Raw genomic sequence first — 13595 nt, 5'->3', positions numbered from 1 at the left:
GCTGGATTTGGTGGGTGTTTCGGAGGTACGAAACTACTGTGCCAGGGATGAATTTGAGCGCGCTGAAGAGTATTGAAGATCTGATGGGATGAAGCTGAAAGTTAGATATGATCTGGGCTTCTAAATAGAGATGAGAGAACGGGAGCCTGACGCGATTTATATAATGGCGATCGGGGCTCTTGAGTTGTCAAGGCTGGTGCCCTTTTTGACTCTTGATGTATCGTTCGGCCTGACTGATGGGATCAGTTGAGGGAATAGTCATCAGCTCACCTCATCATCGTCTACGGCGAAACAAGAGAATTACCTGACAATGGAAAACCAGACCATGCTTGCACTAAGTTCACCAAAGCGGAACTCCTACCAGATGTAAAAGTTGCCTGAACCATGTCTTTGACATCATCTCTCGGGTCGTAGCCAGAGCTTGGGTGTTGCTTGTCTGCTTCCTTGCTACCTTTGTCGCCCCACGAAACATCGGATGAGTAACGTAGCACAATCTTCGACAAGTTACCTCACGCAAAAGGATAGCGTTTACTGATCCTTTGGAGATGGTGTGGGTGAGAATTTAGTGGTTTTACTCGACCCAAGACACGCTCCGGCCGTAATCCGAGGCAGGGAGTAAGGGTACCTGTCACCATGTCAAGCAAATCATTCCTGCTGCCTTGCACTCAAAAGCAACCACGATACGCAGGGTTAGATGAAACTAGACTGACTTCGTTAGCATATCGAAGAAAAAAAACGTCAGAAATGTGACCAGGAAGTGAATAGGGGGGTCACATTCTAGCTATGCGACATCCCCCATCTAATACACCATTGAGGTATATTCACATCTTTCGTTAGCCATCCGCCAAATTCACTCTTCAGGCAACGTAACAAGTTTATTTCACTGAAACATCGAAGATAGATGTCCTGACTTATTCTGGAAACAAGGCATAAATGGAATTCAACACCTGGGTACTGCGGTCGTCTGTTGGGACCAAGCACGAAAGAAGACAAAAGATTCTCTTGCATGCAAGGGTACCGGGGCGAGAAAGACATAACGATGCAAAAAAAAGAGAAAAACGAAAAATACTGGAGAGGCTGGGAATCGAACCCAGAACCTTTTCCATGCTGACTATTGTGGTAGCGCATGCTAAGGAAACGTCATACCACTAGACCACATCCCCTGTTACTTGATGGAAGCTTTGGCCGTTATGAGGCTACTCATAGTGTGGTGAGACTTGTGGCGGTGGGGGGACGACAGCACAGCATGCGGCCAGGGGAATCTGGCTAGTAGGCAATTGCCCCTGGAGATTGCCTCAGCTGAGGCGGATAGAAATGGTGGCGATGCAATACGATGCAATAAGGTTGCTAAAGGACGGCGTCAATTATACGATACTGAAATTGGTTGGGGCGAATACCACTGCATGACAATCCATTGCGGTAACGGGCTCGAACATCATGCCTCCAGTCTTGTTGTCCCTTCTTGATTTCGGCTAATTCGGCCTCGTGGCCCTCCCCTCTCTTTGCCGTGTATTCAGAAGCCCCATATCTTGGAGAATAAGCAGGCCGGAATTGACCGTTTCTGTTTCCGGTGCATCGCACTCTGTTTCTGAGCTTGACCGATCCAGTCTGCGAGATCCTTGAACTACGAGGGAGGGAAGAGGCTAGATATGCATATAAATGCCACTAGCTATGCACAAAGTTCTTGGTAGTCGCTATTACCGGAATGCACATCCGTATCTTGGCGTATGGTGACATCCCATCGAAACAGTTCGGGAGCGTCCGGTTCCCCGTCCGAACCCGAGATTTCGAAACCAGAGTCGTGATCTTCAGGCTGCTCCGCGAAACGTTCTTCTGTTGACATCACGCTCCGCTTTCATCTGGTCGTGTCCATTGCTCCCCAGTACGTGAACCTCGGGAGGGATCCGGATCCGGATCCGGATCGAAGAAGATAAACCATCATGCCATCCCAGCCACGCCGTCCCTCGCCGTCCCAGGGCCCCGTTTCCCCAGTGATAGTTAGCCGGGCTTACCAACACCAATCAGTTGAGGCTCTATCGCCATGGTCCAGATTCTCCGAGGCAACTCGAGTGGTAGCTGGGGGAAGAGGTGGAAAGCGGACATGGCGTGGATGCATATAAGGAGAGCAGCACGATCAAAGTTGCCTCAAGATGGACAGTGGGACGAAAGGGGAAAAGGGATAGGTCGAAGTCGGATGGTGTAAGAGTTTGGAGGTAGTGGTCGACGATATCGAGCTGATGGAGCGGCCAGGGTTATCGTGCAGCAAACCAACAGCTTCGGGGTAGGCTAGGTGCAACATGTAGTTATTCGATCAAATCCGACATCCGAGTCTATCTCCGAACCAGGCCGAGAACCTTTGAGATGCGTACCTAGATCAACCCCCGCAAACTGCGGGCTTCAGTGAAGCACCCTTGTCCAGTCCCGCTGCTTAGCGCGGAAGAGGGCCCCTACATATACCCCCGCAGAATAGTGAATAAGCCTCGCATCTTCGACGACGCCATCTTCAAGGAGATGTGTGTGTGGGTGTGTGAGTATGGTGTCGTGGAAGCATGCAGCATAACCCACACAGGAATAGGGGTTCAGCGTATGCTAGCGAGTCATGGCCGCAATCCCGCCGGTGTGGAAAACCATCATTGTGTCGAAGACGTAATTTGGCTGCAACAGCAATGAGCGATGAGTACTTGTTATCTACATAGCCATAAGACTCCACTAAATCGGCATGGTAGGAGTCCGGTCTTGCTTGTTGTTTTACGTCCATATACAGTGCTGGCGGGGCTGCTCTATGTATTAATATCTATATACATGTAATTGTACCTCTTGCGCTGACATTATATCCCGAAAAGAAGTCTTGTTATGAAATGTGACACCAGCCCGGGATCCCAACCGTATATCATCAACCGTAACCCAATACATGTTCTCTTCAGCGAAGCTTGTTCGCCGCCGGAGGAAGGAGGTTATCCCTCCCCAGAACCAACGTAGCCTTGATGCCCAACCGCGCCAGCCGCTCCGCCTCCGCGTTCGCCTCGCGCGGCACGAGCCAAAAGTGTATCCCCACGCCCTTCTTGTCGAACTCGTCCATCAGGCCGGCCAGCAGCTGCCAGATGGGCTTGTTCGCCACCGGTGCCCCGCTGCCCGTCCGCCAGCCGTTGGTCCGCCACCGCGGCAGGTGCTCCGTGACGGACTCGACAAAGTACGCCGAACCCGACTTGATGATGATGTGCTGCGCGCGCCGGGGCAGGTGCTCCGGCGACGTCGGGTCCCACTGCCCGCCCTCGGTCGCGAAGCGCATGCCGCACGACGCGCCGACCCAGGCCGCCGCGAGCTCGGCGCGCTGGCGCGTGTGCGGGAACTCCGGGTGGTCGGGCATGCGGAACGCAATGTTTCTCCACTTGGTGGCGTGGCCCTCGAGGTCGCCGAGGAAGACCCCACCGGACGACTTGGTGGCGGCAGCGGCGGCGGCCCGGTCGGTGTCGGTGCCGGTGCCGGTGCCGTTGGCGCCGGGGCACGCCCCGTCGACGGCGATGATCAGGGAGTCGGCGAACACCTCGCCCTCGGTGCCGCAGGGGGCGTGGTAGAAGCCCCAGGGCCCCTGCACCTGGTGCGGCGGATCCCCGGCCTGGTTGCAGGCCCGGGGGTAGACCCGGCACATGGACCAGCAGAACGCCGTGGCGGCGGCGCTGACGGGGCGGAGCTCGTCTTCGTCGTCGTCATCGCCCCGTTTCCGCTTGAGCGCCCCCTGTTGTGGGTGGTCGTCGGGATTGCTGGGTGAGTGAGGTGGCGGCGAGGGCGCAGCGCCGGATGGCCCGTGTATGGCAAATGCGAACCCTGGAGTTGGATACATGGCTACATCTGTACAAGGATGAAGCAGTGCAGAGAAAGCGGTGGTAGTATTGACTTTGAGGAGGGAGACGAGAAAATTCCCACTTCGAACAAGTCTAGTCCACTCGCGGTATCCATTTTCGGAAAGTTGAGGTTCAGCTGGCGGCCAGTTGGCTTGCAGCTGGCGGGGACTGGTAGTACTGAAACGTTGTCCTCCCAATCCAGATTATCACAGGTCGCAAGAAGAGCAATCAAACCCACTGCGATGCAGATGCAATCGAATCTGTATGCAACCAAAAACAAATGAAAGAGTCATCACTGTCGGACCACATTTTGAACGAAGCGCTGCCAGCGAAGTGTTGGTCTTTGGTGGTTTGGATTGGTGGGTGTGGTGTTGATGGTTGATGGTTGATCAATGTGCGATGCGTTGTGCCGCAGGAAATGCGGACCTTTACTGTGTATGAGACAGCTAGGGATTGCCGAGAAAGCATCACCCCGGCCCAGGGACGCAAGCTGTTGGACACACGATCAGTACACGATAGGCAGTCAGAAGAACGGTGTTACCGCCAAACGAAGCGGCAGTTGAACGTCATTTTAAGGTCGGGATGTTTCAATGTTGATGCAGTCGTAACCATTGCTCCCACTTGCCTGGCTGAGTGTCTTGGCAATTATGTCATGGTGTGAAGATTGCTGGGATCGCTCGCTCTCGGTTCTTTGGGGATCCTAAAAATACCGTGGAACCATGCATAACTTGCTTATGCGCAAACAAGCGCAAGGTGGCCGTGGCTCAGCATTGGTAGGCGGTTCTGGCTCGCGGTCGTGGAGGTGAAGTACACCACCGGTTTCGAATTGCAAAAAAAAGGCTAAAAAAGGGGGGAAAAGTGGGATATCGATAATCAGAGTTGGTTATTCTATTAAAACGGCCTATTGCGCCAATTGTCTCTATTTGTATTGCTGAATTAATCGGTGCAAGTCACTCTGTTTATTTTTATTCGACAGCGTTGGAAAGTTGACTATGGGCGGCGCCTCCAGCGACCGGGAAAAAGCAGCAAGCAGACTGGCCGAGGCGCAGATGCAGCCACACAGCGCGGGCACAGGCACAGGCCAGAGCACCGGCTGACAGGGTGGCTGCTCCCAACGCACGTCGATCGAATGGTTTCTGGTTTCAAGTTTCAACAAGCGAGACCAGATGTTGCGACTGCGAGACACGAAAAACAGCGCATCCGTTTTCCCCTGACGATCTCCGCAAGTTGCTTTTCTTTCCAGCCTTCTAGTGCGGACACTGAGCAGTTGAGGTAATTTCGGGGTTCAAGTAGCAGAGTCAAAAAGAGTCAAGTCGCCGTCGACCATTGGCAGTGCTATTGCCGACTGTCCAAGCCTTTGTAGGGGTCGGATAGATCGGGAACGCCAAGCCCCCTGCTCTTTGGAAAATCGAGGCAGTGTTCTACTTGCAACGATTGGGAGGATGATTCATTTTGTTTGGATTGGCGAGACTAAAGTTAGTTCGTTCTGACAACGGATGACATGAAGCGGACGGCGGGCTCGTCAGCTCGTGTTTGTTGGTGGTGCAGCGCAGTGCATTTGCTGCAGCCTGCGACGCCTATCCCTGCAGCAATCCTGCTGGTGCGGAATGTTTACCCATGGTCTGCCGCCAAGGAGCCGTCCGAGCCGTTGCTGTCTTGCTTTCTTTTCCGCGTCTTCCAAATTCAAATATCCTGCACGCATCCTCTGCCTCTGCCGTTGAACCCGTTGCCTTTGACGTTGATGGCTTTTTGTCCTCTGTATTGAGGATACCCGTTTGCCGACTTCAGGCCAATCGGGCTAGTCAGGGGACCCCGAGAGGCAAAGCTTGTTTTTCTCGTAGCGAGGATCACGGCCCGCCCAGCAGCGAGTTCTTACGCGTAATAGCCCATAAGAGACCAGCTAAGCAGGGAAGAGGCCCCCAGAGCGACAGTGCTTGAGCCCACTAGAACGGTGGACCATCTTGGCCCCCCACCAACAGTGCCACCTGCTCGGGCCCAACGCAGCACTTCCTCTTATTTCCCCTGCTTTTTCAGCCCTCCGGCCGCTGTCAAGTCTGTCTTCTAATTTCCCCCATCTTCCTACATCTACGTGCCAAGCCCCTTGGAAATCGGAATTGCCTTGGCCCTCGTCACCAAGCTCTATCCAGACTCACTCGTTCACGGTATTCAATTAGTCCCAGCATTGCTTTTTGTTGCTGCCAGTCAATCATTGAGAAACACCCTCTATACACCATCGTTACCCGCGGGTCGCTTCGCGATACCTGAACCAAAACCCCAAACCCAACCATGCCTTCGTTCGCGCAGACCCTCTCGCTGGGCGCTGCGGCCCTCTCGCTCTTTGCGACGGGCGCCTCGGCCCAGAGCTGGAAGACGATTCCTCCCATCGAGATCTACGGCCAGCATTTCTTCTACAGCAACAATGGCAGCCAGTACTACATGAAGGGTGTCGCCTACCAGAAGGACTACTCCGGCGGCGGTCCTACCGGCGCCAAGAAGCGAGACGACAAGCCCCAGTACGTCGACTCGCTCGCCGACATTGACTCGTGCAAGCGCGATGTGCCCTTCATGAAGCAGATCTTCACCAACGTCGTCCGCGTCTACGCCATTGACCCGTCCGCGAACCACGACGAGTGCATGGACCTTTTGGCCGCCAACGACATCTACGTGGTCGCCGACATGGCCTCGCCCGACGAGTCCATCAACAGCGACGACCCCACCTGGAACGCCGGCCTCTACCAGCGCTACACTGGCGTCATTGACGCCCTCTCCAAGTACAACAACGTCATTGGCTTCTTTGCTGGCAACGAAGTCGTCGAGAAGGCCAACCAGACCGAGGCTGCCGCCTTCGTCAAGGCCGCCGTCCGCGACACCAAGGGCTACATCAAGGCCCGCGGCTACCGCAGCAGTCTCGGTGTGGGCTACGCTACTGCCGATGTGCCCGTCCGCGACCAGCTTGCCGACTACTTCGCCTGCGAGCCTGACAACACCGGCAACGCCACCTCGATCGATTTCTGGGGCTACAACGTCTACTCGTGGTGCGGCCACAGCTCCTTCGAGAAGTCTTCGTACGATGAGCGCGTCAAGTTCTTCGCCGACTACCCGGTCCCCGTCTTCTTCGCCGAATACGGCTGCATCGAGGGCATTGACGGCGGCCCCACCCACCGCCCCTTCGAGGAGGTCGCCGCCCTCTACGGCGACAAGATGACCAGCGTCTTCTCCGGCGGCATCGTGTACGAGTGGTTCATGGCCGCCCGCAACTACGGCCTCGTCAAGATCGACGGCAACAGCGTCTCCCCCTTACCCCGACTTCACCTCCCTGCAGTCGCAGCTCAAGACCGTCAGCCCGACCATCACGGCCCGCAGCGCCTACACGCCCACCAACAAGGCCCCCTCGTGCCCGCCCACGGGCGCGAGCTGGATGCCCAAGGCCTCGCCCCTGCCGCCGGCCGTGAACCCCAAGTTCTGCGACTGCGAGATGGCCAACTTCGGCTGCACCGTCCAGACGGACGACGAGACCAAGTACGGCGACGTCTTCGGCTACATCTGCGGCGAGGACAAGTCCCTCTGCGACGGCATCGCCCACAACGCCACCACGGGCACCTACGGCGCCCTCGGCGGCTGCTCCCCCAAGGTCCAGCTCGCCTGGGTCGCCAACGCCTACTACGAGAAGAACGGCAAGAACAAGAGCGCCTGCGACTTCAAGGGCGTCGCCGCCACCCAGGCCCCCTCCGCCGACGACTCCTGCTCCGCCCTCATCCAGGCCGCCGGCACCGCCGGCACCGGCGCCGTGCCCTCCCCCACGGACGCGCAGGGAGGCGGCTCGGCTGCCACGTCGAGCAAGAACGCGTCACCCGGCGCCTTGGGACCTGACTACTTCAACTTGGGCAAGGTGCTGTTTGGGGCCTACGCCGTCGCGGCGGTGGTTTCGGCGGTCGGCATGTTTGTTTTGTAATAACTCAGGTATCCCAGAAAGAGAGAAGGGGGTAAGACTACCAAGTTGGATGTACAGAATGTTGTATTAGTTTGCGGCAGGAGTTGCGTTGAGCTTTTAATGATTTCACGGCGTTGTTCCGCAAGACGGCACGCACGAGATGATGTGGATGGGGAGTTAGTGGACGCAGCCATCTTTGCGGACTAGGATGAGACGAAAATAGCATGAGTGAGAATAAACATATTTCTGCTTAAGTAACCGATTTCGTTATCTTGTTACTTCTGCCAAAGCACCCATAATAACAGTACCCCCTCATAAGTATGGCTGAGAATTTAATAAAGGAAAGCACCCCGTCTTTGACGCCAAGAAAAGACCAGCGCACTCAATAACAATCCCATCATCAATGGCACCACTAATCGGAACATCTCCTCCACGAGCTCGCCCTCCAGAGTCATGCCACCGGGTACGAGAAGCTGAACGCCAATGACCATGACCGTGAACGCGAATTGGTTCCACACTAGCGCGTACACGTTGCCGAGGACGCCCAGCGTAAAGGCCCCGGCCAGCATCGCTAACTGAGGATCCGTGTGAATGTGGATAATGCGTTGGACCACAACGGCGGCAGATGCGAGTATAATTTGTACGGGGATCTGTCGGAGCCTCGATCCGCCCCGTACGCATGTTAAGATCAGGATCAGAGGAGCGAGAAGCAGTTTGAACTTAGGATGGATGTAGACCGACCGAAGGCAGGCGGCGGAATGGGGATCACTGTTGATCGTTTGCCACAGCAAAGATGCTAGCTGGATGCCGTAACCCAAGAGCACCACTTCGACGGCGGCATTGAAAAGGCGCGCCACGCCAACGGTGCTCGACGGCGGATGGATCAGCTCCAAAGTTGCAATGATGAACGTATACCCCGGCAGGACCGAGACGATGGCGCTCATGGCGACCGGGGCGTAACAAAAGAACTTGCCGTGCCCGAGCGAGGCGAGGAGTTATCTATGTATGTAGGTAGGTAGGTATTGACATATTGCTGCTATTCTGAACAAGGGGAGGGGAAGCCTGTTGGACCTCGCTCAGGCTGCGATCTCCCACGCCGATCGGATCATCAACTTAGTATGTTGACCCAGTCCACTTCTCGGATGCGCATGTTGTCGCCGTTGCGTCGCCCACCCATCGTGCCGAAGAGGCAGATATTGGCTGATCGGCGTCAGCTTGAAGCCAAGTAGGAACTGAGCGACGAGACGGTATATGACGTCCAGCGAGGCCATTCCGTTGTTACCGGCCGGATTGTAGCTGGCTGCGATGCTTCCTACATCGCCCTGTTGTCCAAATAAGGCCGCGAGCCTTTCCGGAACGACTCGATTTGGCTCAGCACGGGGTGTCAAAAGGGGGGACGAGCGCGAGGTGGATGGAAATGCCACACTCGCTCGGGCTTCAGCCCCTCCTCCTTTATTTTTTGACGCACGCTAACAAACAATGGATGAAGTTTCGACGAGAGAAAAGGCAGGAGACGGCTAAGCCCACCGTCATGCATGTTAGGTACCCTCTTGGCTGCAATAACAGTCGATAACACGTCTCCGGGTGGAATAGCGTGTGTAGATGGGGGTGTAGATGGGGATGTAGATGGGGATGTAGATGATGCTGATTATCCCGAGATATGTAAATGCTACACTACTGCTTGGGATGCATTCCCAATTTTCAAAGATCGTTTTCTACACTCAATGCTTCTACTGGCCTGCACTTCAGCAAACCAGCAACTGCAGAAAGCGAACCTTGGTCCATTTCAGATTAGCAAGTGCAGGCGTGTGCTGAGGGCTTCCCGTTAACGATATCGGCCAGTAAAAACCAACGACAAACCCTTCTGAGACCAAGGCGTCCACATTTGGAGCAACTGCACTATATGGTTCGTTGATATACGACCCAAGAGCAAAGAAAACTGGCGAGCAAGTGTGGTAGGTATTTACCTAACACACATACCTTGTTTTGTCGTAGTGGTTTGAGACCGTCGTTGAGGTCAATGGTGCCCTAGCGCCCGACCTGTTCACCAATCCTCATCAAGCAAGAATCGATGAGCGAAATTTGGCCCAACACAATTGATATCTGGATGAGGTGCCTGGTTGTGACTTCGACATTTGGATCCGAAAATGCCCCTGGAAGCATTCTGTTGCATCTCTTCCTTTCTCCACGATCCATCTGAGCTCATCGCAATACAAGGATGGTAACGCCTGCCTTTGCTACTTCCAAACACACGCCCCAATTGAGTTGATTCTTCTAGTTTGCGCATTTTGGCACGTCGATTCTATGGATATTGGCAAGTACCAGTCGTTGGGGGGTCAATCACTTAGGCATCGTTCATGCGCTATCGCCCTTCTTCAGCCGTCGTATTCCACAAATCGACAATCCGGCAAACGTTTCGTATCTTACCAGGCTAGCCCGGCAGAAACAAGATATTCACCAGGACTGACAGCTCTCTTTAGCTATTGCATTCCAGGAATCGATGATCCCACGAACACGATGTACAAAATATCACAATATTCTTACCGACTGAGCGTAACCAACAGCCCCCAATGAGTACGCGATGGAAGGGTGCAGTCCGTCGAGCAAGAAGTCTGCGAGCGGGCATCTTCACAGAGAGCAAGGCCGGGATTTGTCAGTGCCGTAGCCACGCTTGGCCTCTAATTGACGCTTCTATGCGCTACTGCAGGCTGCCTGCTTCTATTAATAGGTGCCGACGTAGTGACTACTACACTAGAAAAGCAGTGCATCTAAAGGTGGACCTCGGTTCTTGCAGGCAGCAGCTCCCCCGCCATTTCCACCACCAATTGGTCTTGCTTACCTTGACTTGCCATTAATCAATTCAAGTTGACCAGTTCAATTGGCGGCAACCTGCGTTTTGCCATCTCTCCTCGTCGCTGTTTCTTCCAATACCTTGTAACCATGTCGCTCCCGTCCTTGCCCGTCGAGCTGCTGCATCATGTCGCCCTGTACTGTTCGCCTCGTGACGTCCTTGCCTTGACTGAGAGCTGCCGGTCGCTTCGAAGCGCCTACGACGACAGCGCCATTTTCAAGCGAGCTTTCTTGGAATATGTAACCTCTGCGATCCCTGATAAGGCTATCGGGTAATGCCGTGGTCCTGCTCCTATTATTTGCTGACTTGTTTGACAGATCCCTCCGGTGACGTCGCGATCAATTGCGAACAAGGAAGCCTTGATGGCCTGCATCATCAAGCAGCTGGGAAATCTGGAAGACACACCTGAGCTCTCCCAAGCAGACCAACAAAGATTGATCTGGAAATGCATGTCAACGGCTGTATACCGCTTACAATGCGTGGGGGACGAGCTGAGTATGCCAGTATCAGCCATTTCCTCCGATCTGGATGCGCAACCACAAACGATTACAGACTCCCTTCAAAAGATCTTGTCATCTTTCACCTTACCCGGCTTACCACATGTCGACCAAGTTGTCTCCATTCCCGAGACAGCTGTCACTTCGAAAACTATAGAATCCTTGCGCAAGAGTTTGGGACTTCTGAGCATGTCAATAGTTTGGGGTTGTGAGTTTACCCATGCTTGTTTTCCTACTATATGTTGACTTTGTCAAGGTTCCTCGGTTTGCGACGACAACGTAATGCGGCTCCTTGATGAGCTATGTGCATATATGTACGCCTTGAAGCCAAATAACCCAGGGCCACCATTCTTCATGAGATCTTCAAGCTCGTGGGACTTGGAACTTTCGTTCTGCTTGGCAATCTGCGCCATTCGTATCGTTGGATGGCAACCAGCAGGCCCGCCTGCCATCGTCCAAGTTAATGGTATCAGGGCTTGGCCTCGGGGCCGGCTCGATTTCGTCCAACGTGCTCTCCGGTGCCTCTTGCAGACTTTTGAGAACAATTGGGGCGACCGATACAGCACGGCCCAAGATAGCCTTCCCCAGAGCATGGCACTTCTTACGTGCGCCGTGGCCGCCCGTACTAAACTGCAGAGTTTCCCGGACCCCGACAGCGCACCACCGCGCCCTAGAGACTTCCCTTTTGGTCTCCAAGAACAAAGCCGGTCGTCGGCGGATATCCCGGCGGACAGTCCAGGTGGTACACACCGAGCACCGAGCATCCCCTTGCCTGAAGTCACCCCGCCCTCCAAGGAAAATAGCAGCCCTTCTCTCTCGCCCTTCGCCTCTGGCAGCTGGGACCTGTGGTACAAGGCCCGCACGAGAGCGGTGATGGACGAGATAGGCTCGGGCGAATGGCAAGGGTGTTACACGTACGGGCTAGGGGCCCAATCCCGCGTCGACCCGCCGATGGAGCAGATCCGATTCCAGAAGTCGGCACAGAGAGGGAACCAAATTGACATCTGCGCCAGGGGCTGCGTCGATATGGTTGGTCCGTTCCGGCTGGACGGTCACCTCGATCTGGAGACGTGCAACGTCTCGCTCCGGAAGAGGTACCTCGGCCGCCACCATTTCGACTGGAGGGGCGCTGTCACCCCGTTGGGAATCGCGGGCTACTACTTTTCGGGCAATAGAGAGAGAGAACCCTCGGGGTTCTTTTGGCTGTGGAAGCGTGATTGGAAAGACGGGAACTGAAAACAGGAGCTGTAACGAGCTCTGTACCATATGAGGCAATAGCAACTGGAATGCGCAGAAATGAGTTGGGTAAGGGTTTGGATTTCATTCATGTAGTTGATAATGTAGAACGGTATGGACCATTTTCTGTCAGGTAAATTCTCGTCAGAAATGCTGCTGCTGGTGTCGATTGCCACTCGTCTTCGGTATATCTCACCAAGCCATCTGCACATATCCCTCGGCATTTGGTTTACTCGCAATCGTGCGTATGGGAAGGAGGAGGTTGGTAGTTCAGAACAGCTCACTCCAATATTTGTCGATGGTGGTCAAGAAAGCTCTGTTGCACCTCCCGGGTTTAGTCCCCCTTCGCGGCAGGGCACCGCGGCCGTGCACCGCTGCCAGGTTAGCCAAAGACCTACTTGCGTGTACCTATATAAGACTTTCTTCCCTCCAAGCCCCTACGGTGTGTTCTCAGCTTCTCTCCTTCCGTTCCCTTGAGATTGTCACGAGATTGGTGAAGCATGTTTGATGATGTCTACATAAGCCTGTCGTCTATCAACACCTTCTAGCCGGGCCAAATCTTTCGTTCCTCAGGATGTCTCAAGCCTATAAAGTTTCGTTTCCTAGATCCCTTCTATACTGTACGTGGCAGAATCACGGTCCTGTTCATGGGCAATCATGTCAAGTACTCCGCCCTTTAAATGCCGTCCCCATGGCTGATAAGTTTTCCAACAACGCCAGAAGTGCACTAGGAATCTGCCTGTACTCTCTGCCAGGCATATCTTGATAGCTGCATACCGACAATAAACTTGATGCGAGAAGAGAGAAAAGAAAGAAAGGGGGGTGGCTGTTGTGGCAGTTGTTGTGGCAGCTGTGGCAGTTATTCTCTTATTGTCCAGGGTTGCATGACAGGAGCGGTGCCTTGGCGCCATTCTGGGTTGCTGGGTTAGGTTTCGGCTTCGGAAGAAGATCCGCTCTGCCCCACTCTACGGCAACCCCCGTTGGACCAAAGTAGGCCAATATGAGAAAAGGGTGGACAAATGGGGTCGCCTAGGGGAAAACCGAGGCTCAGACTCCCGCCCAAGTCCCCTTGAGGGAAGAAGTGCCGGTCGAGACACAAGCGCTGTCCGTCGGAGCCGGAGGTTTTCAATTGCTTTGATGTATATAGTGGTCGCCCGATGAAGACTTTTTCCCTTTTTCTCTTTTGCTTGCTTCACCAACTATTACCCTCGTTAATAATAGCATCATCCGACGTCATT

The 13595-nt window shown here is 54.4% G+C and overlaps 4 protein-coding genes across 4 annotated transcripts; 2 read left to right on the top strand and 2 right to left on the bottom strand.

Annotated features, from left to right (window-relative positions):
* Positions 1–2920: 2920 nt before the first annotated feature.
* On the bottom strand, positions 2921–3841 carry PG986_014157 (ribonuclease H-like protein; the record flags this gene model as incomplete). Its single annotated transcript, XM_066850379.1, has 1 exon — positions 2921–3841. The coding sequence occupies one exon, from the start codon at positions 3839–3841 to the stop codon at positions 2921–2923; it is 921 nt and encodes a 306-aa protein (XP_066692617.1).
* Positions 3842–6128: 2287 nt separating this feature from the next.
* On the top strand, positions 6129–7794 carry PG986_014156 (uncharacterized protein; the record flags this gene model as incomplete). The annotated part of the gene is made up of 2 exons (XM_066850378.1): positions 6129–7130; positions 7165–7794. 2 exons carry the CDS (start codon positions 6129–6131, stop codon positions 7792–7794), a joined length of 1632 nt encoding a protein of 543 aa, XP_066692616.1.
* A 311-nt stretch (positions 7795–8105) lies between these two features.
* PG986_014155 (uncharacterized protein) lies at positions 8106–8717 on the bottom strand (the record flags this gene model as incomplete). Its single annotated transcript, XM_066850377.1, has 1 exon — positions 8106–8717. The coding sequence occupies one exon, from the start codon at positions 8715–8717 to the stop codon at positions 8106–8108; it is 612 nt and encodes a 203-aa protein (XP_066692615.1).
* Positions 8718–11403: 2686 nt separating this feature from the next.
* On the top strand, positions 11404–12357 carry PG986_014154 (uncharacterized protein; the record flags this gene model as incomplete). Its single annotated transcript, XM_066850376.1, has 1 exon — positions 11404–12357. One exon carries the CDS (start codon positions 11404–11406, stop codon positions 12355–12357), a length of 954 nt encoding a protein of 317 aa, XP_066692614.1.
* Between the last annotated feature and the right edge of the window lie 1238 nt (positions 12358–13595).

The sequence above is a fragment of the Apiospora aurea genome (assembly GCF_038362705.1).
Source record: "Apiospora aurea strain CBS 24483 chromosome Unknown utg000010l_segment0_segment0, whole genome shotgun sequence".
Lineage (NCBI taxonomy): Eukaryota > Fungi > Ascomycota > Sordariomycetes > Amphisphaeriales > Apiosporaceae > Apiospora > Apiospora aurea.
Note: the sequence above shows the minus strand (reverse complement) of the source record. Positions and strands in the feature narration are given on the sequence as shown.